At 45.7% G+C, this 20656-nt stretch overlaps 2 protein-coding genes across 10 annotated transcripts; one reads left to right on the top strand and one right to left on the bottom strand.

Annotated features, from left to right (window-relative positions):
* Positions 1 to 1091: 1091 nt before the first annotated feature.
* Cnppd1 (cyclin Pas1/PHO80 domain containing 1) lies at positions 1092 to 6887 on the bottom strand. Of its 5 annotated transcripts, none has more exons than XM_026390349.2 (9): positions 6736 to 6887; positions 5464 to 5550; positions 4918 to 5026; positions 4129 to 4210; positions 3851 to 3971; positions 3638 to 3766; positions 3018 to 3079; positions 2537 to 2654; positions 1092 to 2316 (listed from the first exon to the last, which is right to left on the bottom strand). In XM_026390349.2, exons 1-9 carry the CDS (start codon positions 6787 to 6789, stop codon positions 1771 to 1773), a joined length of 1308 nt encoding a protein of 435 aa, XP_026246134.1. In that variant the 5' UTR covers positions 6790 to 6887; the 3' UTR covers positions 1092 to 1770. The 5 variants fall into 5 exon arrangements, with proteins under 5 accessions (XP_026246134.1, XP_026246137.1, XP_026246135.1 ...); XM_026390352.2 differs by having other exon boundaries at positions 6618 to 6742; XM_026390350.2 differs by lacking the exon at positions 6736 to 6887 and adding an exon at positions 6563 to 6734.
* On the top strand, positions 6680 to 20363 carry Retreg2 (reticulophagy regulator family member 2). Of its 5 annotated transcripts, XR_013344450.1 has the most exons (11): positions 6863 to 7228; positions 7517 to 7623; positions 8427 to 8457; positions 8822 to 8957; positions 9206 to 9290; positions 9596 to 9739; positions 9892 to 9986; positions 10137 to 10272; positions 10511 to 10806; positions 13211 to 13362; positions 20208 to 20363. XR_013344450.1 is itself a non-coding variant. In XM_077803641.1 (10 exons), the coding sequence occupies exons 1-10, from the start codon at positions 6960 to 6962 to the stop codon at positions 13235 to 13237; spliced, it is 1326 nt and encodes a 441-aa protein (XP_077659767.1). In that variant the 5' UTR covers positions 6863 to 6959; the 3' UTR covers positions 13238 to 15323. The 5 variants fall into 5 exon arrangements, 3 of the variants coding, with proteins under 3 accessions (XP_077659771.1, XP_077659767.1, XP_077659763.1); XM_077803641.1 differs by lacking the exon at positions 20208 to 20363 and having other exon boundaries at positions 13211 to 15323; XR_013344449.1 differs by lacking the exons at positions 13211 to 13362; positions 20208 to 20363 and adding an exon at positions 15365 to 15871 and having other exon boundaries at positions 6865 to 7228; positions 10511 to 11939.
* The last annotated feature ends 293 nt before the right edge of the window (positions 20364 to 20656 follow it).

Consider the following 20656-nt stretch of genomic DNA (forward strand, 5'->3'; position numbering starts at 1 on the left):
ATGCCCCAAATCACACACAACAATGACCCAAACTCCGTGTTATATATTCTCTGTAAGAAATAAATTTATAACAACATGTATTTTAATGCCTAAAAGCTTGGACATGGATAAACCAGAAGACAACGGAGCATTCCAAGTCCCACACCCATATGTAGAATCTTTGAGGATGTGACAGCTACTGTGGCAGCTAATAATGGCAACTGAGCAACTCAGATGCTACCTTCAGTACCTGAACAAGTGGTAACTTGATGTCGCAAAATGGCAGACAAACTCTTGATAGAGCAATGAACATGACAAATCTGTTTTAATTTTCATAGAAGTTCATACCTGACAAATCAAGACTTCTTCAAAATGTACAAATTCATGTTTATACATAAAAAGATAGTTCCAGGCTCAGTAAGGACTTCAACATGCACAATAACCATCTAAGTCATCCAAAATTTGTCTTGGGAATTCTTCCTAGCAAGAGATGTCTTGAGTATCTGAGAATGTCTAGCATCTTGCCCAGACCTACTAAATGCCCCATACATCCCCCCTTAAATTCTTGACAACCAAAAAATGACAGATATTGCCAAAATGGCCCACAGAGGGCAGTGCCACCATGTTGTGGATGATCTTCAGCAGCCTAACCTGCTGGGCCACCACCCAATCTGTTCTTCCAATGACAACCTAGCTTCAGCATTCTTTTAGCAACGCCTTTCACCATGTCAGCCAAGTGAACAGGCCAGTCAGCACCAGCACAGAAAGGTATCCTTGGAGTTGCCCTCAAGGAGCTGAGGGGACTGCTAGATACTTGGTCTCACAAGGGTAGTGCTCACATGCCACAGACAAGGCCAACCCTGGACATGGGACAGCCATCATTTGTGTCGCACAGCACCCCAAGTAAAGCAGGGCTAGGGCCCTAGGGTGCTGGAAGCAGGGTCAAAGAGAAGTTTGAAATGGGAACCTATGACTCTCAAATGATACATTAAGTAAATTGGGGTTCAAGGAAAACAGCTGCAAGATGATGGAATCAGAAAATAGGGAGGCTTGGAAGGCAAACACAGGAGGAAAGATCTTCAAGGCTGCCGCAGAAGAAAAAGTCCAGGCCATGCAACTGAAACTGTTTATTGAAATCTCAGTTCTATAAAAGCATGAAAAACCCAGATACAAAGCAATAGCTGGAAAGGCCTGTGAAGAGAACACCTGGAGAGAAACTGGAAGAGAGGGAGCTACGGAGCAGGGTACTAAGAGGTTGGAGACAGAAGGTCAAAGTTGAAGGTCCCAGCAGTCTATAGGTGTAGAAAGGCTTTCCTGACTCACCCATATTTCCCTAAGCAGATTTCACCTTGGTCCCATCAGTCCCTGGCTCTTCTGTCTCTGGGACATCACACAAGCCCATGTGAACATTTCCTTTCTCCCCTCGCCCCAGTTCCTCCATCTCCCGACCTTTTCTTTTTTACCCAAGGAAACTCAAAAGCAAAAGCCTAGAAGAGCCCCAGGGACCCAAAATGGGGGCGTCTCCTCTGCCATTTGTGACATGCCCGTGGTCACCAAGCTGAAGTTTTCCCTGACACCATCACTGCCCTGGGCCAAGCAGCCAGCCATTAAGGTCTGGGAGAGTGAATGACCTTTTATAGCCTTTCTGCCCCTCAATCCCCTAAGCTTTTACCCAGGAGGACAGGGGATCAGCCAAAGACCCAGAGAGGTAGCGAGGATTTAAGTCAAACTTCCCTCTCCCAGGTTCTCAGGGACTCCCAAATCCTCTTAATGCACTCCTCAGAGCTCTACCTAGCCTGGGAAAATGAAAGACTTCAGACGAGCCAGCTCCATGACACTGAAAAGGGAACACTGCTGGGGATGGGGAAGCGGAGAAGCCACTGGGCTCCAGGGCCAAGGTGGAGCCAGGCCATGGGTGTGGTACCAGGGGCTGGGAGGCCCAGCGGACACCGTGCGATTGGGGTGGTGGCAGGCACGGCAGGTTGGAGGATCTCTCTGGACATTCTGGCAAAGGCGGCAGTTATGGAGAAGTGTGGGTGGGGCAGGGGGATCTGGGGGAGGTAGTGTTGGGGGGGTCAGTGAGGCCAAAAGACTGCCCCAGAGTGAACGTAGCCCTACGTCGCCTTCCATGCAGGTGGAGATGTTAACAGAAGATGGCAGGCACTGTGGCACAGAAGTTGGTAAACAAGGCTCCAAGAGGCCCTTGGAGGTCAGTCCAAGGTCAGGAGGGCCAGGTGGGGGACTGCAAGACAGCCCCAAGGACTGGTGTATTACAGCCACTGATGCCACAGCCAAGGCCACACTGCTCACATATGCCATGGCTAACAGACAGGAGAACTGCAGGAGAGAAGGCAAGAAAACACCAGGTTGCTTACTTTAACACACACACCCATCTTTTATAAAAATATTTTTTCAAATTAAAGCTCTCCAAAGCTCCTCTAACTTCCCCTCACTCATCTACTCCCAAGCCCCATTTCCTAAGGGTTTCAGTGTTTTGCTTTATAACACCTACACACCAGCCCATTCAAGATCCCTCTCCTTTCTAACCCCTCCTCACCTTAACCAGCCTCTGGCAGAGGGAGCCCAGAGCCAGCTGCCAGGTTGGTTGCTCCAGCAGCACACACAAATCTGTGTAGGTATACCAGCCCCGCCGTCGACCCTGCTGCTCAGCCACACTGGTGGGAGAGAAGAAGAGAAACAGAGTCTTCAACTCTGCTGCAGCTATACTAGGGACACCTTCTTACCCCTCAGGACCCTCCAGAACTCAAATTTAAGTACTCAGATTCCAGAAGCAAAGAAAAAGACCAAAATCTGTATTTTATTTTTATTTTTGCAGTGCTGGAAAGGTACATATTTCCAATAATCTACTCTCAGCCTCCTAAAAAAGGGCAGGCAGATTTAGGAATCACCACCTTGGGCAACTCTCTTATTTGTTTCCTTCCTACCCCAAGTCACACAGACCCTCATTTCTAGATTCTATGGCTTAGGCCTTAGCTTCTCAATCCCTCAAGCCTTTCTTCTTGATTCATAGAACATACCAACTTTCCAGCCAGCTCAGCACCTCAAAGATCTCCCTCGGGTCAGTGTACAGACTCCAGTCCTGTGGGCAAGAGGGAAGAGCATCAAACCTGACTTGGATGTGAGCCACAGTCATCTGAGAACATGAGCCATGGCAGAAACTACAACCTCTACATAGCTGACACTTACTCTGTATTTACGGTACTGTCTCAAGAGCTTTTACATAAGCTGATATAATACACAAAATACCTACATTCACATTATACCCTATATTAAGGGCAAAGACAGAAAATAACCCAGAGAATGGTCCATGTCCACAGAGCTTAGAGTGTAGGGTCAGAATAAGTTTGGAAGCAAACAGTCAGAGCCCAACATGACAGGTCTGACTCAGTGTGCCCTGTGGGGTCCTAGAGGAATAAAGGAGGGAAGGAAGTACTCTACTCCTGGCCTCACCACTCCAGGAACCTCCTAAAGGTTAATCCTGAAAGGATAGGAAGGTAAAACAATTAACAAAAAGGCACAAAGAGGACAGGCAAAAAGAGAAATGAAAAAAACGGCTGAAAACTGAGAGAGAACAAAGAATGAAAGGAAGGAACAGATGGACCAGGGGAAAAAAGTGAGAGACAGAATAGCTACTTGCCATGGCACGTAGGAAGCTCCTCTCCAAGGCGTTGAGAGTGGGCACAGCCACACCTCCAGCAGCTCCCCACTCATCATTGAAAACCTCCTCTTCCTCCCCTTCATCATAGAGGTACTTACTGGCAACCATCTGCATAGGAACCAGAAGTGGCATCAATAGAGCTTGCGCCAGGTTCCTGGCTCACCAGAGAGATGAAGGAGAGGGGCACCTCACCATGGAGATCAAGAACAAGTCCGAGGATGACACATGCTGCAGGTAGTCCGGGTTTCGGTGCCGGAGTCGCTCAATGTACACCAGAGCTAGCATCATGGCACATGGGGAAATGCACGCCTCCCTAGGAGGTGGAAAGAATCAGTAACTAAAGCCAAGGGTCATTCAGCTCTCACAATTCTTACAACACCCATCTCTACATCTTCTCTTTAGAGACAATATTCTCCCCTTTATAGGGACCAAAAACTCTCATCCTAGTTGATCCTCAGTTCCTGGCTCACCGTGACACATGAGCTACATATTTCTTCTGGAGTCGGCGAATAGGACTGGGGGCTGCTTTCTGGAGCAGTTCTACTGCAATGTCTGTAAAGGGAAGAAGGAAGACAAAGTGAACAAATGACTCCCACACCAGGCCCCATTGCTATCAGTAAAAACCCAGGTCTATGTTATCTGAGGCCTTGGGAACAAAATAGAGAGCAAATGGTCTCAAGTTGAGACAAAAAGCCCTAAGTTTGAATTTCAGATCTTTCCAGCAGGAAGGCTAATTCCCTGTCAATTCAAATGGATCATATCTGTCTTTCGCTGATGTTTGTCTAAGAAATAGACATACCCAAGAGAAATCCCTAGAAAACTAAGTTTCTGATATATGAATGCAGAGAAAAACCAGGGTGGTGTAGCTCAGTGGTAGAATATGTGCCTAGCATGTATAAGGCTCTGGATTCAATCCCCAATACTACACACACAAAAAGAGCAGGCCTGGGTGTCTGTTAAAAGTCCCAGATACTTGGGAGGCTGAGGCAGGAGGATGACTTGAGCTCATAAACTGGAGACCAGCCTGAAGAACAAAAAAAGGGCCCCATCTCAAAAACAAAAACAAAACACTGGCTGTGAAATGTTGTTTATTCTCAGGAGCTAGAAGAACATCAGCTATAACCTGCATTCTTGAACCAAGTACCAATGAGCAAGCTTTGATGAGACAGTATACAGCTCTGGGGGTAAACCTGTAGGTATCTGGGTGACTGCTGACAGCCCCACTCTTACCCTCATCATTTGCCCAGTCATTGCCTAACCTGCTACAGGGCTAGAGAGCTCCTCCAGGTTGCAGTCAGTCTCCCAGTCCCAGCCATAGTACAGTCTCCTTCGGATCCGAGCATTCAGCTTCTGGTGTCCTGGGAGGAACTAAAAACAGGGCAGGAGTGGGTGGAGAGTGAACTGTAGAGAAGAGTATAATGAAGATCCTGGCTCTCCTTAGGTGGTAAGGGTCCGCTTTGCTGCTAGGGGCCTTATGCCCCACTCAGTTCCTAGTACTTTGGACTGTTTGCAAATGGCAGCCTGTGCCATAGGGAAGGAAAACACAAAGCCCTATAGAGAGCTCCCCGGTGACAGTCTCCAAAACGGGCCCCCAGTCTAGCCACCCCCCCTCCCTTCTTGCCCCGCGGCTCTGCCTCAGGGCCCAAGAGGCCCTCGAGTAAACACTACTCCAGCGGCTGCCGCCCAGTCCCGGGCACCAAAAAAGACGGTGAGCTTTCGGTCCACTGGAGGCCAGAGGGGAACGCCCAGCATAAAAGGCGTTGCTGGAGAAGGGAGCTGGAGAAGAGGGCAGGCTACGCGCTCACCGTGAAATCTTGAAAGCCGGAGAGGGAGAAGGTGCCTTCTTCGTCCAGCAGGAGCCCGGCCAGGTCCATCGCACCGCCAGCCGCCGCCTTGCCAAGGTGGAGAAAGAAAGGAGTTGTAAAGGGCCGGCAGAGCCGTCCTCGCCCGCCGATTCACCTGCCCGCCTGTCTCCCCCGAGCGGGCCGCAGCCCTCGCCCGCCAGCCCCCTCCCCTCGCGGCGGCAGCGGCAGGCGGAGCCCGGGCAGACCGGCGCTTCTTCCTGTTCCGCCCCGAGCGCGGCGCGGCGGAGCTCCACGGCCGGGTGCCTGGCGCGGCGCTCACCTCGCAGTTAAGAGACGACCCCGCAGCCCAACGCCTACTCCGCGGTGCCGCGTCCGCCCCGCGTCTACAAGCCGCGCGCGCGTCGCCGGCGAGTCAGAGGCCGGCAGGAAATGCCGCCCCGCCTGCCGGGAAGACGAGCCCCGCAGAGCTCACGGAGCCGGGCCCAGGGGCAGAGCTGAGCCCCGAGGACCTTCGTCTCAGAAATGGGGACAGTTGGGAGACCACGCCACCGAGGGCGAACCAGCCAGGCGGACCTTTCCGTGTCCCTGTGTTAATGTGAATAAAGCAGGCAGCACCGAGCTGCCCCACTTGTTTAGAAGAGACGAACTCAGTCAATAATGCACACAAAAGGCGGCTGCGAAAGCACACAGAAACTTCCTGTGGGAGCAGTACGGCCAGGTGAAAGGGACATTTTAGCTTTTCACTGTATACCTTCCAGTATAGTTTGGCATTTTAAGCCTAAATGAATAAGTTTTGCTGGGTTACTGCAAACAGTGATGTTTGTAGTGTCTCCCCACCAACAGCTGCATCTCTGGTTTTATTTTTAAACTCACCTACCACCCTCACGCCAGGCGATGGGGGAGCAAGGAGCGCCAAAACGTGGAGCCGAGAAAGAAGTTTACGGAAAGGGGAAGAAGCAACTTGTTTTCAAATCTGTCGAGTCACGCGCTCGTGTTTGTTTACCCGCTGAGGGGAGGGACCTGGGAGGGCCACTAGTATGTAGGGAGTTGAGTACTGAGACGGCCGCCGCCCTTCCCGAGCAGTAGCAGCAGGTCCTACCCAGGATACTGGGCGCCCGGAAGCCCACTTTCTGCTCCTCCAATCGGGGTCACACCTGTGATACGATCAGCTCTAGGCGCCTCAGTCTCCCTGCGGACACTGAGAGAAGAACGCGAACTGTGCAGAACGGACCCCGACCTACGGTCACGGATACCACAGGAAGAACTACGCACCTGCGTAGGTGCCGGGTCCACGCAGCCGCCTGCGCGCACGCGCGGGTCGCCCATCCGGGCGGTTGAGCCGCATCACGTGACGACCTCGGCGCTCCGCCGTCACGTGACGCCCGTCCGCAGCCTTTGCTCTCCTCGGCTTGCGCCCCCTTCCGCCTGACGCGCCCCTGGCGGCGGCCGCGCAGCCCTGGCTCCTAGTGGGCTCGGGCGGCGGCTGCGGCTAGGTTATGGCGAGCGGCGGAGGCGGTGGTAACACCGGCGCAGGTGGGGGCCCGGGGCTGGGCCTGGGCCTAGGTCTGAGCCTCGGCATGGGTGAGGCCACCTGCGAGGCGGAGGAGGAGGCGGCCACGGCCGAGGCGGTGGGACGCCTGGCCACGACACTGTGGCTGCGGCTCCGCGGCTGGGAGGCAGTGCTGGCGGCGGCGCAGCGGCTGCTGGTGTGGGAAAAGCCGCTGCACAGCCTGGTCACGGCGGCCGCTCTCAACGGCCTCTTCTGGTAACGGCCGCGGAGGAGGGGGGCGGGGCCGGGCTGCGCGGGAGAGCGGGGGCGGAAGGGACCAGGAGCACCTTTCTCCTTTCTGGGTTGTCACTTGGCCTGGGGAAATGATCCATCCCCCAGGTTTTGAAGGCTGACGTCCGCCTGGGTTGCTGCATTCCTCTATCTCTGGGTGGCGAGTTAGGCCTGCAAGTGCTGTACCCGCATCTGTGGGCGCTTTTCCGCCTTTAGCGATGAACGCAGGAGCCACTCTCACCCACTCCCATGGGGTGCTTCTCTCTCTCAAAGGTTGCTGTCCTCATCGTCCCTCCGGCCTTTCTTCCTACTCAGCATCTCACTTTTGGCCTACTTTCTGCTGGATCTCTGGCAACCTCGCTTCCTCCCTGATGTTTCAGGTGAGTGGTTCTTCATTGGGCAAGCACTTGTTTATTTGCGTGCTTGCTTTGTGCTTGATCTCCTGAATGGGGATGAAGGTAGCATATAGCAGGCATTTCCCAAAATTGATGTGTCTGTGGATGTAGTGGTTAAGAGTGGATTTTGCAGGGCTGGGGATGTGGCTCAAGCGGTAGTGCGCTCGCCTGGCATGCGTGCGGCCCGGGTTCAATCCTCAACACCACATACAAAGATGTTGTGTCCGCCGATAACTAAAAAATAAATATTAAAATTCTCTCTCTCTCTCTCCCTCTCTCACTCTCTCTTTAAAAAAAAAAAGTGGATTTTGCAGCCAGCTTGCCTGGGTTTCATGCCCAACTCAGTAGCACTTACATGTGTATAACCTTGTAAATAGTCTCAATTTCTGTCTCAGTTTTCTTATCTCTGAAGTAGGGATGATAGAATTTAACATCATAACAAGATAAGGATTAAATGAGTCAACACATGATGCATGATTATGGTAGTGTTTAACTTACAGTATTTGTACTAGTTTGTTGGGGTTATTTTTTTATATATTTAATGTGCATTTTGGAGCAAGAGGTGTCAGGCTGTGTGAATTGTGTGGGATATGAACAACAATAAGATGTGGTGTCTGTGTTTAAAGGGTAAAGTTTAAAAAAGGATATAGAGCAATGTGTAATACCTACTGCAATTAGTATTTGAAGAAAGTTTTCTGGGATTGCAGAGGAGGATAACTATTTCTGCCTGGGGAGTGTCTGCCAGTGCCTCTACCACTTAATAATTTGTTACCTTTCTTTCTCCATAGCATCATCCCCTGAGGAACCACACTCTGACAGGTGAGTACAGACCGTCTCCTGAAGACAGTCTGCTTCTTGGTGCTGATGTCACCACAAAGAAGAGCAGTGCTGCAGCTTCTACAGGCACAGCCCCAGCCAAGTGAAGGGACTAACAATAGGCTGGAGTTTTCTTGGTCCTAGGCTCCTGTGTTGGTGTTTGTACAACTACTGCTTTTGACACAGAGGGTTGGGTACCCTGGGCTTTTCTTATACCCTTCGGGAGGTGGGTTTTGGTTTTTTGGTTTTTTTTTTTTTTTTTTTTTAACTTCCTTAGAGTAAAGATCTCATCAGCAGTCTTAGAGGGAATTGAATACCTAGGAAACTGGTGTCTGAGGCCTCTAGGGGTCATGTCATGTCTCTCCAGTGAGGGTGCGGGGTCAGGCGCCCGGCCGCACCTGCTGAGTGTGCCCGAGTTATGCAGATACCTGGCTGAGAGCTGGCTCACCTTCCAGATTCACCTGCAAGAGCTGCTGCAGTATAAGAGGCAGAATCCAGCTCAGGTAACTTTCCCCACACCCTGTAATGGTTTTTTGAAGGTGAGGGTAGGGTAGAGCAGAAGTGTTGTGAGCTATCTGCTGCAAACCTCCTTAATTGATTGTTATGGGCATCCTGTTGACTAGACTGGATCACTGAACTTCTAGTGGAAATACCCATTCTGTCACAGTTGAGCAGTAGTTTGTTAACCTACATGAGTTGGGCACAAAGCTCAGCAAACTCATCTTCACAGACCTTGTATTCTTCTCTGCAGTTCTGTGCGCGAGTCTGCTCTGGCTGTGCTGTGCTGGCTGTGCTGGGACACTATGTTCCAGGGATTATGATTTCCTACATTGTCTGTGAGTAAGGGCCAGCCCTGCCCTTCCCATAGCCTTCCTCTTTTCTTTTCACAGACCAACCTAGGGGGAGGAATATGTTTTCTTTGTTCAGTTCCCCATCTGTGGAGGTTTCCAGGGATGCTATAGAGCATTCCTATTTATAGTAGAAGAGTCGTTTAAGGAGGAAGACAGTAGATTTGGGGCAAAAAGGGTAGCACTACTTGGGAAAGGACCAGGATTCCTTCAGCTCTTCTTAGAGACTAGCTGAATGAAGGCTGTCTAGGAAATTGGCTTAGAGAACTCTGAGTGAACTTTCTAACCCATAGTGCTGAGTATCCTGCTGTGGCCCCTGGTGGTTTATCATGAGCTGATCCAGAGGATGTACACTCGCCTGGAGCCCTTGCTCATGCAGCTGGACTACAGCATGAAGGCGGAAGCTGATGCCCTGCATCACAAACATGACAAGAGGAGTAAGGGACTCTCTCAATCCAGGAGGGTGAAGGGGGGAGGACCTGGATTATGGCTTGAAATGCCCTGGAATTTAGATCATCTCCAGTTCCTTGGCCATGTTTTTCCCCCACTATTGTCCTTGCTTGGACACTGCCTTATTGCTCTTCTCTAGAGCGGCAAGGGAAGAACGCACCCCCAGGAGGTGATGAGCCACTGGCAGAAACAGAGAGTGAAAGCGAGGCAGAGCTGGCTGGCTTCTCCCCAGTGGTGAGGTCCAGGGGAGATGGGGATGTCAAATAGAAGGCTGGGGAAATCTGTATGCTTTAGAACTGCCACCTCTCAAGGAGGTGGGAACCCTACAGTTTGGGAGCACAGTGCTCTTATCCCATTGTTGTGTTCATCCTGGTTTTCCTGCAGGTGGATGTGAAGAAAACAGCACTGGCCTTGGCCATTACAGATTCAGAGCTGTCAGATGAGGAGGCCTCTATCTTGGAGAGTGGTGGCTTCTCTGTATCACGGGCCACAACTCCACAGTTGACAGATGTCTCTGAAGGTATGGGAAGCCTTTTGCCTCTCTCAATCTTCCTTTTTTCATTCCATGGGGTGCTGGTTGTGCTCTCTGGCTTCCCACAAATCATATTTCCTCTGGGGAACGGACCCTCTGATTTAAGGTCCCAAAAGATCATAACATAATCCCTGGCCTAGCATCCGTTTTTTAAGTTTGTGTCCTTGAACTTTTGACTGTTGTGGTCAGAGTTAACAGCCCCATTTCTAACTTTTTCTCTGCTCAGACTTGGACCAGCAGAGCCTGCCGAGTGAGCCAGAGGAGGCCCTGAGCCGGGAGCTGGGGGAAGGAGAGGAGGCAGAGCTGGCCCCTCCTGAAGATCTGCTAGGCACCCCATCAGCTCCCTTAAGGCAAGCCCTGGACTTGGAGGAAGGGGAGGAAGATGTAGCAGCCAAGGAAACCTTGCTTCGGCTGTCATCCCCTCTTCACTTTGTGAACACGCACTTCAATGGGGCAGGGTCCCCCCAGGATGAAATGAAGTGCTCCCCTGGAGGACCAGTGGAGACGCTGAGCCCAGAGGCAGTGAGTGGTGACCTCACAGCTCCGCCCAGCACCCTGTCACCCCCACTTTGCCTTGTTGAAAGTGACCCAGTCCCCTTCCCTTCCCCCTCCATGCTCCCTCCTCTTCCCCAGGACTCACCCCAACCCCTGTCTGCCCCTGAGGAAGAGGAGGCACTTGCCACTGAGGACTTTGAATTGCTGGATCAGGGGGAGTTGGAGCAACTGAATGCAGAGCTGGGCTTGGGGCCAGAGATACACCCAGAGCCCCCTGATGCTCCACCCCCTCCTCCCTTGGGGCCAGATACCCATTCTTTGGTACAGTCAGACCAAGAGGCACAGGCCATGGTAGAGCCATGAGCCATGGGGAAAGAGCTGCAGGCACAGTGGGCTTCCTGGCTTGAGGTGTTCCTCTTTTCTCCTTTCCCTACCACTCTAAGGTGGGGCAGTGTGTGGGGAAGCTGGCTATCAGTTGGTAGCCAGCCTACCTTCTGCCTGCCTGCCTGCTGTCCTAGGCTTGGTGCAGCACCTGTGTCTGGGACGGATTTTAAGTCTGTAAATAATTTTTCATTTGGGTTAGTGGATGTGAACAGGGCTAGGGAAGTCCTTCCCACAGCCTGCACTTGCCTCCCTGCCTCATTTCTATTTTCATTCCACTATGTCCCAAGCCCTGGTGGTCTAGCCCTTTTTTCCTCCTATCCTCAGGGACCTGTGCTGCTGTGCCCTCATGTCCCACTTGGTTGTTTAGTTCAGGCACTTTATGATTTTTCTCTCCTGTCCTGCATTCCCCTCAGCTTTGTTTCCTTGCTGTGTCCTGTCCTTAGCAGTGCAATCCTTTGACATCTCCTTCCCACAGGTACTGGCCAAGCTTTAGTGTGGCTCCTGGTCTGGGAGGTAAAGAGTAATCCTGGAGTGATAGGAAAGGCCAGTAGTTCTGCATTTAGGTTGCTGCAGTCTCTAAAAGCTCCACTGTACCCTTGCCCTAGTTCAGCCTTTTCATGATGCAGGAGAGCAGGGTCCCACAGCACGGGTGTCAGTGTTGGGTGGTAAGCATGTGCTCTTGTCTTATTGAGACAAGAGGCTTCCTTGCTGTCCTAGGGAGGAAGAAGGAAACCTACTCCTCTGGGCCATGGATGGGACCCCATTGGGGTCAGGAGGTAGATAGTAACATCTGTGCAGGTGTCATTTGGAAAAATAAAGTGTTGATTGGCTAGAACTGCTGCCTGCTTGCCTGCCTGCCTCACTGTGAGCTGCCTCCCACACTGTGTGTTTTCCCCTCCTCACCCTTACCCCCTTCACTCTAGTCTTGCTTCCTGCTGTTCATTTATCTTGGTGCAAAACAAGGCCAGAAATGAGGATTACCCTGACACCCTAACTGCCCGTCAGCCATTTTCCTGACTACCATGTGATATGTTTAGTGAGACTTAGCATGCGTGAATAAAGTGTATGCAGGAGGAAATTGCCTTGTCTTCCCAATTAGAAATTTGGAGCCATAAAACTTGTTTTTTTCCATGTTGCTTACATCCTTAACACTGTCCTCTTAAGAAGTCATCTACATGCTAACAGCTTGCTCAGTCCTGATATATGGGACTGGGCAGGCCAAACAATAGTGGACTTATACATACCATAGCAACTGACTGAAGGCCAAGGAATACTAAAGAAATAATATCTAACAATTTTTAATGATTTATATATGTTGACGTGTTTTTTTCCTCACAACTCTTGAAATATATCCTGTTATTAACTCCCATTTTACGGATAGGTTAACTTTGCTGAAAGTAACAAGGCCCAACAAATGGTGGAACCGATATCCAAACCCACATATTTTGGCTCCAGCAGGTACACTTGAATAGTCAGCCCCTCTCTATCAACAGGATACAAATAGGAAGATGCTCAAAGATGAGGGAACTATAGAGTAAATCTGATACTTGGCTTTACAAAGGTTAGACTCATGACAATCCCCCCTCCTTTGGGAAACAAACTGAGCAGCTGGTTTCTATATGAGTTCATGTCCTTAGCCTTCAGCTGCAGGCACCATATGGCAATGCTGTCTTTTTGAGGTTGACTTCTATGCCTCATCTCTTCTGTGAGAATTTTCCATTGGTTTGATATTTACCATCTTTCAGGATTGACTTGAGACCTTGTCCTATGTCACTGAAGAAATAAACTAATCATTATCCATAGATTTCAGAAGAGAATGGAAATCAGTTCTAATCAACAGGCAATTCCAGATTAGAATTAACCAAAGTCATTACCTAATGCTCCATTTTAATCTTTTTCCTTATTAATCTTGGAGTTTGAGACTGGAACCAGAAGCCTGTAGCTAGATCAAAACATCTCTGTAGGTCTGGAGTTCCTTAAGGGTCCATTATTGATGTTCACCCTGGCCTGATGGTTGCTACATATTATCTATTTTTTCCATTATCAGGTGTCCTGGCCATTTTGTGTACCATGATGAAAAGCACAAGAAGACAACTTTTCGTATGAATGAGAGTGTGAAACCTATCATTAGGCTAAACAAAAATCAACCATGGAAGTACAGGCTTGGAGAAGAAGGGTTGGCTTCGTGTTTATGTTGGGGTAGGAAGCAGTATTCCTAACTATGTATCCAAACAGCTAATGGTGTAACTTGGCTGCTCATAAATTAATTTAGCTTTAGTCTGCCTTAATACAATTGTAGTCTTCAGAACAAGGAAAGTAGTAACTTCTGTACAGCATACAAGTGAAAATACTGCCAGAGGAGGGTTTGCTGTGCAGTGTGACCAATTGAAAGAATTGGGAAATGTTTTGAGACTTGAGTTGGTCATGTTAGCTGCCTTCAGATTGTGATGATTTGTAGGGTTTCAGAAGGCAGAAATTAAATCTTTTGAGTAGATTGATAATAGAGTTTCGTTTTCTAGACAAGGGATACTACAAAACAGATTTATTTTTTTCTTTTTGTGGAACTGGGGATTGAACCCAGGGAAGCACTGTACACTGAGCTACAAGTACCCCTGCCAACAAATGATCTTTAAAACACAATGGTCAAGGACAGAGATTCTAACAATAATCTTGTGGAAGAACACTACATCGCCATGTCATTTTTCTTTTAGTATCTATCTAAAGTCTGCTCAAACTTCTCTCCCTCCACCTGTTTCCTTAAATGTCGGTATATTGTTGGGTGTCAATAGTTGGCATTGCACTCTGCTCATTCATCCTAGGCAATTTCACATATTTACCTATTGGTTCCCACTTATTTGCCGATAGTATCTAAAGCTTAGCTCCTTTCCCAGAATTTCCAACTAGACATCTCCACTTGAATGTCCCACGGGTGCCTTCTGCTCAACAGATCAAAAACAACTAATTCTCTTTCCATTCTGCACTCTACTCCCCACCTCCCTCAAACAGAACATTCTTCTGAACTTTTCATCTTGTTTGTTGGCACCATTAACTATGATAGCCTACTTCTCCCTCATCCCACACCCAGTGTATCTCCAGTTGCTGCCAATTTGGTGTTCTAATCACTTTTTGAAGGCTACCTCCATCACAGTTCCATTGCACATCCTCCTCATCTCTGGACAGTTTTCCTGCCCACAGTCTTGTCCCTGACCACAAACCCTTACTTAATAAAATGTCTGAATTATTATTAATTTTTGGTGTCAGGGACTCAACCTAGAGCCTCAAGCATAGTAAGCTTGTACTCTACTACTGAGCTACATTCCCAGTCAATAGAGTATTCAGAAATAATAGATTTGATGAGCTTTCTGTATTTAATATTTATTAACCAAAGGCTTATCTACAAGGTTATAAATTCAAGCTCCCTGAAGGGGTTAGGAAGTCTGAAGCTGGGTACAGTGGCTCTTGCCTCTATTCCAAGCAGGTCCAGAGGCTGAGGCAGGATGATCACAAACTCATGATTGCCTCTGTGATTTAGCAAAAACCCTCAGCAAATTAGACCCTATCTCAAAATGAAAAAAAGGACTGGGGACATAGCTCAGTGGTAAAGCGCCCCTTCCCCACTGCTCAGCTGTGCTGCTCACTTGCTCTACATGCATATACTTAATTTCATGCCTGCACAGTGCAGCATCTCAGCTATGGCATCCCCCACCCCACCCCTCCAGTGCTGAGGATCAAACCGAGGTCCTCATGAATGCTAGGCAAGTACTCTGCCACTGAGCTACATCCCCAGCCTCTCACTTTTTTTTTTTTTTTTTTATACTTGGGATTGAACCCAGGGGCACTCTACCACTGAGTTACATCCCCAGCCCTTTCTGTACTTTAAGACAGGGTCTTGATAATTTGCTGAGAATTTCACTAAGTTGCTGAGGTTGGCCTCAAACCTGTGATCCTCCTGCCTCAGTATCCTGAGTTGCTGAGATGATAGGCATGCAACACTGCACCTGGCCCTTTACTTTTTTTTTTTTTTTGGTGTGTGTGTGTGTGTGTGTGTGTATGTGATGCTGAGAATTGAACCCAGGGCCTTATGCATGCGAGGCAAGCACTGTACCAACTAAACTATGTTCCCAACCTGGCCTTTTACTTATTTTTTTTTTTTAAAGAGAGAGTGAGAGAGGAGAGAGAGAGAATTTTTAATATTTTTTAGTTCTCTGCGGACCCTGTTGGTATGTGGTGCTGAGGATAGAACCTGGGCCGCACGCATGCCAGGCGAGCACGCTACCGCTTGAGCCACATCCCCAGCCCCCTGGCCCTTTACTTTTAAGATATCTTCAGGTCACACTATATCAACAAACCTGCCCTGATATTCCATATCATACCCATTCCCATATCAGTCCTGCTCTTCTAGTGCTCCTATGGTATCTTAGGCATACTTCTTTCCACCTATTACATAGAATTTTCGTATGTTCTCTGTATGTATATGTATCCATAACTTTAAATGTTCATTCTTGAAGGCAGAGACTGTCAATTCACCTGAATATTCCCAAAATCTACCACAGTGCCTGACACATAATAAATGCTCAATAAATGTATACTGGACTAAACAAGTGCACTGTAATAACTAGTTCCAACTTTTGAAGCAGACAATATAAATAGAGTTTGGTGGTGGGTTTATCTGTTGAAGGTAAATATTTTGTTATTGTTCCAGAGTTGATAGTAGCTAAATTAAAATAATCCACAGATAGACTTGTGGGTTCTTTGTTTCTGCATTAGGTTAAAGGCAATGAAAATTATGTAGATTTGGAGAATTATAATTTCTGGTTTTGGAGCTAAAGATTTTCTGAGTTTAAAGTAAGATTGCCCAATTAGCTTGAACCATTATGACTGCATCAAAATATTATATTATTTGGAAAATAATTTTGGCTAAAATATTTAGACTCAGATATTTTAATCATTCAATCTAGTCATGTCTGGGCATTGTGGCGCAAGTCTGTAATCCCAGCAATTTGGGAGGCTGAAGCAGGAAGATCACAAGTTCACATCTAGCCTTAGCAACTTAAATGAGACCCTAAGCAATTCAGTGAGACCCTGTCTCTAAATAAAATTCAGAAAAGGACTGGGGATGTGGCTCCGTGGTTAAATGTCCCTTGGTTCACTCCCCACCACAAAAAAATAATAATAATCATATGTAGTAGGACTTACTTTAAAAAACTGAGCTGCAGGCTAGGATTGTGGCTTATTGGTAAAGTGCTTGCCTAGCATGCATGAGGTACTGGGTTCAATCCTCAACACCACACAGAAATAAAATAAAGATATTGTGTCTACCTAAAAATAAATATTAAAAAATTGAGCTGCTACTCAGTAGAAATAAGTAAGATTAAAGAAGTTGATTGTTTTGTTGTTGTTTGCAATGCTCAGTGGTACAGTGCTTTCCTAGTTCATGTGAGGTACTGGGTTTAATCTTCAGCACCATATAAAAAATAAATAAAATAAAGGTATTGTGTCCATCTACAACTAAAAAATATATATATAAGCTGGGTGCAGTGGCACACATCCAGCAACTCAGGAGGCTGAGGCAGGAGGATTTTAAGTTCAAGGCCAGGCTCAACAACTAAACAAAGCCCTAAATTACTTAGCAAGATCCTACCTCAAAATAAAAAGGTCTGGAATTGTAGCTCAGTGATAAAGTATCCCTGGGTTCAATCTCCAGTACCAAAAACAAGCAAACAAACAAAACCAAAAAGATTGACAAATACTAAATGTGATCTTGAATTGGATGCTAGGTGGAGGGAAAAGAGCTGCTACAAAGGACACTATTGAGACAGTTGGTAACATCTGAATATGTATATCATACAAAAGAGTATGTTGAGCTTTATAGCTCATTGCTAAAGCCCTTGCCTAGCATATATGAAGCCCTGGAATCAATCACCACAATACTTGCACACACACACACATACATACAGATTGTATCCAGGTCAAATTTCATTAATTTAATAATTGTGGTATAGTTATATGAGTGGATATCCTTATTTTTAGGATACTGAAGAATTTATATGTATAGTTCTCTGTAAATTTTATCAAATAGTTTAAATTAATAATATATGGTGTGTGTGTGTACATGTGTATATGTGTAGAAAGATAGAAAATGGTAAAGCAAATATAACTACTGGTTGTGAAGGAATACATAGATAAATATAACTAGAAGTTTCCTATTCAGTGAATAAATACATGTGATATATTTAGATAACTAAATAGAATGACAAACTAGAAGTAGACACAAAATAGGTGAATTTTGTAAACAAAATATTAAGCAAAAGAATAAAAACAAAATGATATATATGATTCCATTTATACAATAGAATTTATACTGGTAGAAGGCAAGTTAGTGGCCACCATTGGATGTGGAGGGAAATGAGTGAAGGGGTCTTCTGGAATTCAGTAATCTTTTTTTTTTTCTTTTTCTTTTTTTGTGCTGGGTATCCAGCAAATGCTGGGCAAGTGCTTTACCACTAGAAGAGCAGACACATAAATGAGAAATAGAAAAGGATCAATCATTATCAACACAGAAAACCCATCAAATCATAAAGATGAATAAGAGAGGAAGAACTGAACAAAGACTATTCAACTAGAAGCAAATCAACAAAATGATAGGCACAAGTCCACACCTTTCGTTAATAACTCTGAATATAAATGGCCTTAATTATTCATTTAAAAGACACAGACTGGCCAGACATGGTGGCACATGTCTCTAATCCCAGTTACTCAGGATGCTAAGGCAGGAGGATCACAAGTTCGAAGACAACCTGGACAATTTACAACTTGTCTAAAAATAAATGTTTTTAAGACTTAAACTGGCTGAATTAAAAACAAGACTCAACAATATGCTGCCTACATGAAACTCATCTCACCAATAAAGATGCACACAGAATATAAGTGAAAGGATGGGGTCTAAGCAAATGGAATCTTAAAAACAATCAGGAATAGCTATATTTATAGGTAAGACAAAAGCAGTATGAAGAGAAAAAGATGGTCACTATATAAGAGTCAAGGGATCCAGGCTGGGGTTGTGGCTCAGTGGTAGCATGCTTGCCTAACATGCATGACGCACCAGGTTTGATTCTCAACACCACATACAAATAAATAAAGGTCCATCAACAACTAAAAAAAAAAATCAGGGCTGGGGATATAGCTCAGTTGGTAGAGTGCTTGCCTTTCATGCACAGAGAGCCCTGGGTTCAATCCCCAGCACCACAAAAAAAAAAATAATAATAATAATTTTGGGGCTGGGTATGTGGCTCAAGAGGTAGCAAACTCGCCTTGCATGCATGCGACCCGGGTTCGATCCTCAGAACCACATACAAAAAAACAAAGATGTTTTGTCCGTGGAAAACTAAAAATAAATAAATAAATACTAAAATTCTCTCTCTCTCTCTCTCTCTCTCTCTCTCTCTCTCTCTCTCTCTCCCCCCCCCTTAAAAAATCAAGGGATCAATTCATCAAGAAAATATAATGATTATAAATCTATATGCACCAAATAACAGAGCACCCAATTTTATAAAACAAACATCATTTAGACCTAAGAGGAAAAGATAGGCTCCTATACAGTAATAGTGGGGATTCAGTACCCCACTATCACCAATGGATCATACAGACCCAAAAAGAAAAAAGAAAAATCAACAAACTCAAAGTACACTGTAGTTGTCTTTTTTTTTTTTTTTTTTTTTTTGTGATGCTGAGGATTGAACCCAGTGCCCCACGCATGCCAGGCGATTGCATTACCGCTTGAGCCACATCCCCAGCTATAGTTCAGTCTTAATAAACATCTCCAGAGCACTCCGTCCAACAGCTCCAGAATACAAATTCATCAGCAAATGGAACTTTCTCTGGTATAGACCATATATTAGGCCATGAAACAAGTCAACAAATTAAAAAATATTGAAATCATATCTTGTATCTTTTCTAATCACAGTGGAATGAAATTAGAAACAATTGCAAGAGAAACTTTAGAAATTATACAAATAAGTGGAGACTGAACAACATACTTTTGAATGAACATTAGGTTATTGATGAAATCAGAAGGAAATTTAAAAATCCCTTGAAGCATGTGAAAATGGAAACAACATATCAAAACCTGTGAGATACAGCAATAGCAATACTGAGAGGGAAGTTTGTAGTGATAAGTGCCTACATTTTAAAAAATTGAAAGATTTAAAATAACCTAATGATGCATTTCAATGTCTTAGAAAACAAACTATAACCAAAATTAGTAAAGAAAAAAGGTCAGAGCAGAAATAAGTAGAAGAGCTTAAAAGAACAATACAAAGGATCGATGAAATAAAGAGCTTGTTCTTTGAAAAAATACACAAAATTGACAAACCTTTAGTTAGACTAATGAGAGAGATAAAAAGCAGGTGGCTGGGGATGTGGCTCAGTGATCTAGTGCCCCTGAGTTAAATCCACAGTACCAAATATATATATATATACATATGTATATGTGTGTGTGTACACACTTTAAAATATATATTTTATACAATTGTATAAAAATATTTTTTAAGAAGCAGAGGTTACAAACATTACTACAGAAAGTCAAAGAATCATTAGGGAATATTTTGAAAAACTACATGATAAAAAATTGGATGATCTAGAAGAAACAGACAAATTCTGGACACATTTGACCTTCAAAAATTGAACCAAGAAGATATTAAAAATGGAATACACCAATAACAAACAGTAAGAATCAATCAGTAATAAGTGTCTCCCACCAAAGAAAAGCCAAAGAACAGATGGCTGTACTGCTGAATTTTACCAAACTTCTTATTTTGAGGGTGGTACTAAGGATTGAGCCCAGGGGTGTTCTACCAATGAGCTACATCTCCAAGCCTTTTGATTTTTTGAGACAGGACCCAATGAAATTTCCCAGGCTAGCCTCAAATCTGTGATCCTCCTGCCTCAGCCTCCTTTGTCACTTGGGATTACAGGCATGAGGCACTGCACCAACTTGAATTTTATCTAACTCTTAATGAAAAACTAACAACAATACTTCTCCACAGGGCTGAAAGGGAGGGAACGCTTCCAAACTCATTTTGTGAGGTAAGCATTACCCTGTTATCAAAATCCGAGAAGGACACAATGAAAAAAGAAAATAGACCAATATATTTCATTAAGATCAATGGAAAAGTTCTAAATGAAATACTTACAAATCAAATTCAACAGAACAGCAAAAGATCATGCTACCATGATCAAGTTGGTTTCATTTCAGGGATGAAAGAATTGCTCAACATATACAAATCAATAAACATAACACAGCACATAAAGAGGGTCAAGGAAAAATTATATAATCATTCTGTATAACAGATACAGAAAAGCATTTGATAAAATTCACCATTCCTTTTATGATAAAACACCTGAACAAATTAAGCATAAAGGATCATACCTCAACATATGACAAACCCATAGTCAACATCATGTTGGATGGGGAAAACTGAAAGTATTTCCTCTA

This window comes from Urocitellus parryii, chromosome 1, assembly GCF_045843805.1.
Source record: "Urocitellus parryii isolate mUroPar1 chromosome 1, mUroPar1.hap1, whole genome shotgun sequence".
NCBI lineage: Eukaryota > Metazoa > Chordata > Mammalia > Rodentia > Sciuridae > Urocitellus > Urocitellus parryii.

Excerpts from the sequence above, each read along its gene's own strand:
- Cnppd1 (XM_026390349.2), bottom strand. The coding sequence starts at position 6,789 with ATGGGCGACCCGCGCGTGCGCGCAGGCGGCTGCGTGGACCCGGCACCT. Across the intron at positions 3,080-3,637 it reads GGAGCTTCCTACGTGCCATG|GACTGGAGTCTGTACACTGA; the intron begins GCAAGTAGCTAT and ends TCTTGCCCACAG. Across the intron at positions 2,317-2,536 it reads TCTGCCAGAGGCTGGTTAAG|TTCTCCTGTCTGTTAGCCAT; the intron begins GTGAGGAGGGGT and ends TCTCTCCTGCAG.
- Retreg2 (XM_077803637.1), top strand. The coding sequence starts at position 6,960 with ATGGCGAGCGGCGGAGGCGGTGGTAACACCGGCGCAGGTGGGGGCCCG. Across the intron at positions 9,291-9,595 it reads TATGATTTCCTACATTGTCT|TGCTGAGTATCCTGCTGTGG; the intron begins GTGAGTAAGGGC and ends TCTAACCCATAG. Across the intron at positions 10,273-10,510 it reads GTTGACAGATGTCTCTGAAG|ACTTGGACCAGCAGAGCCTG; the intron begins GTATGGGAAGCC and ends TTCTCTGCTCAG.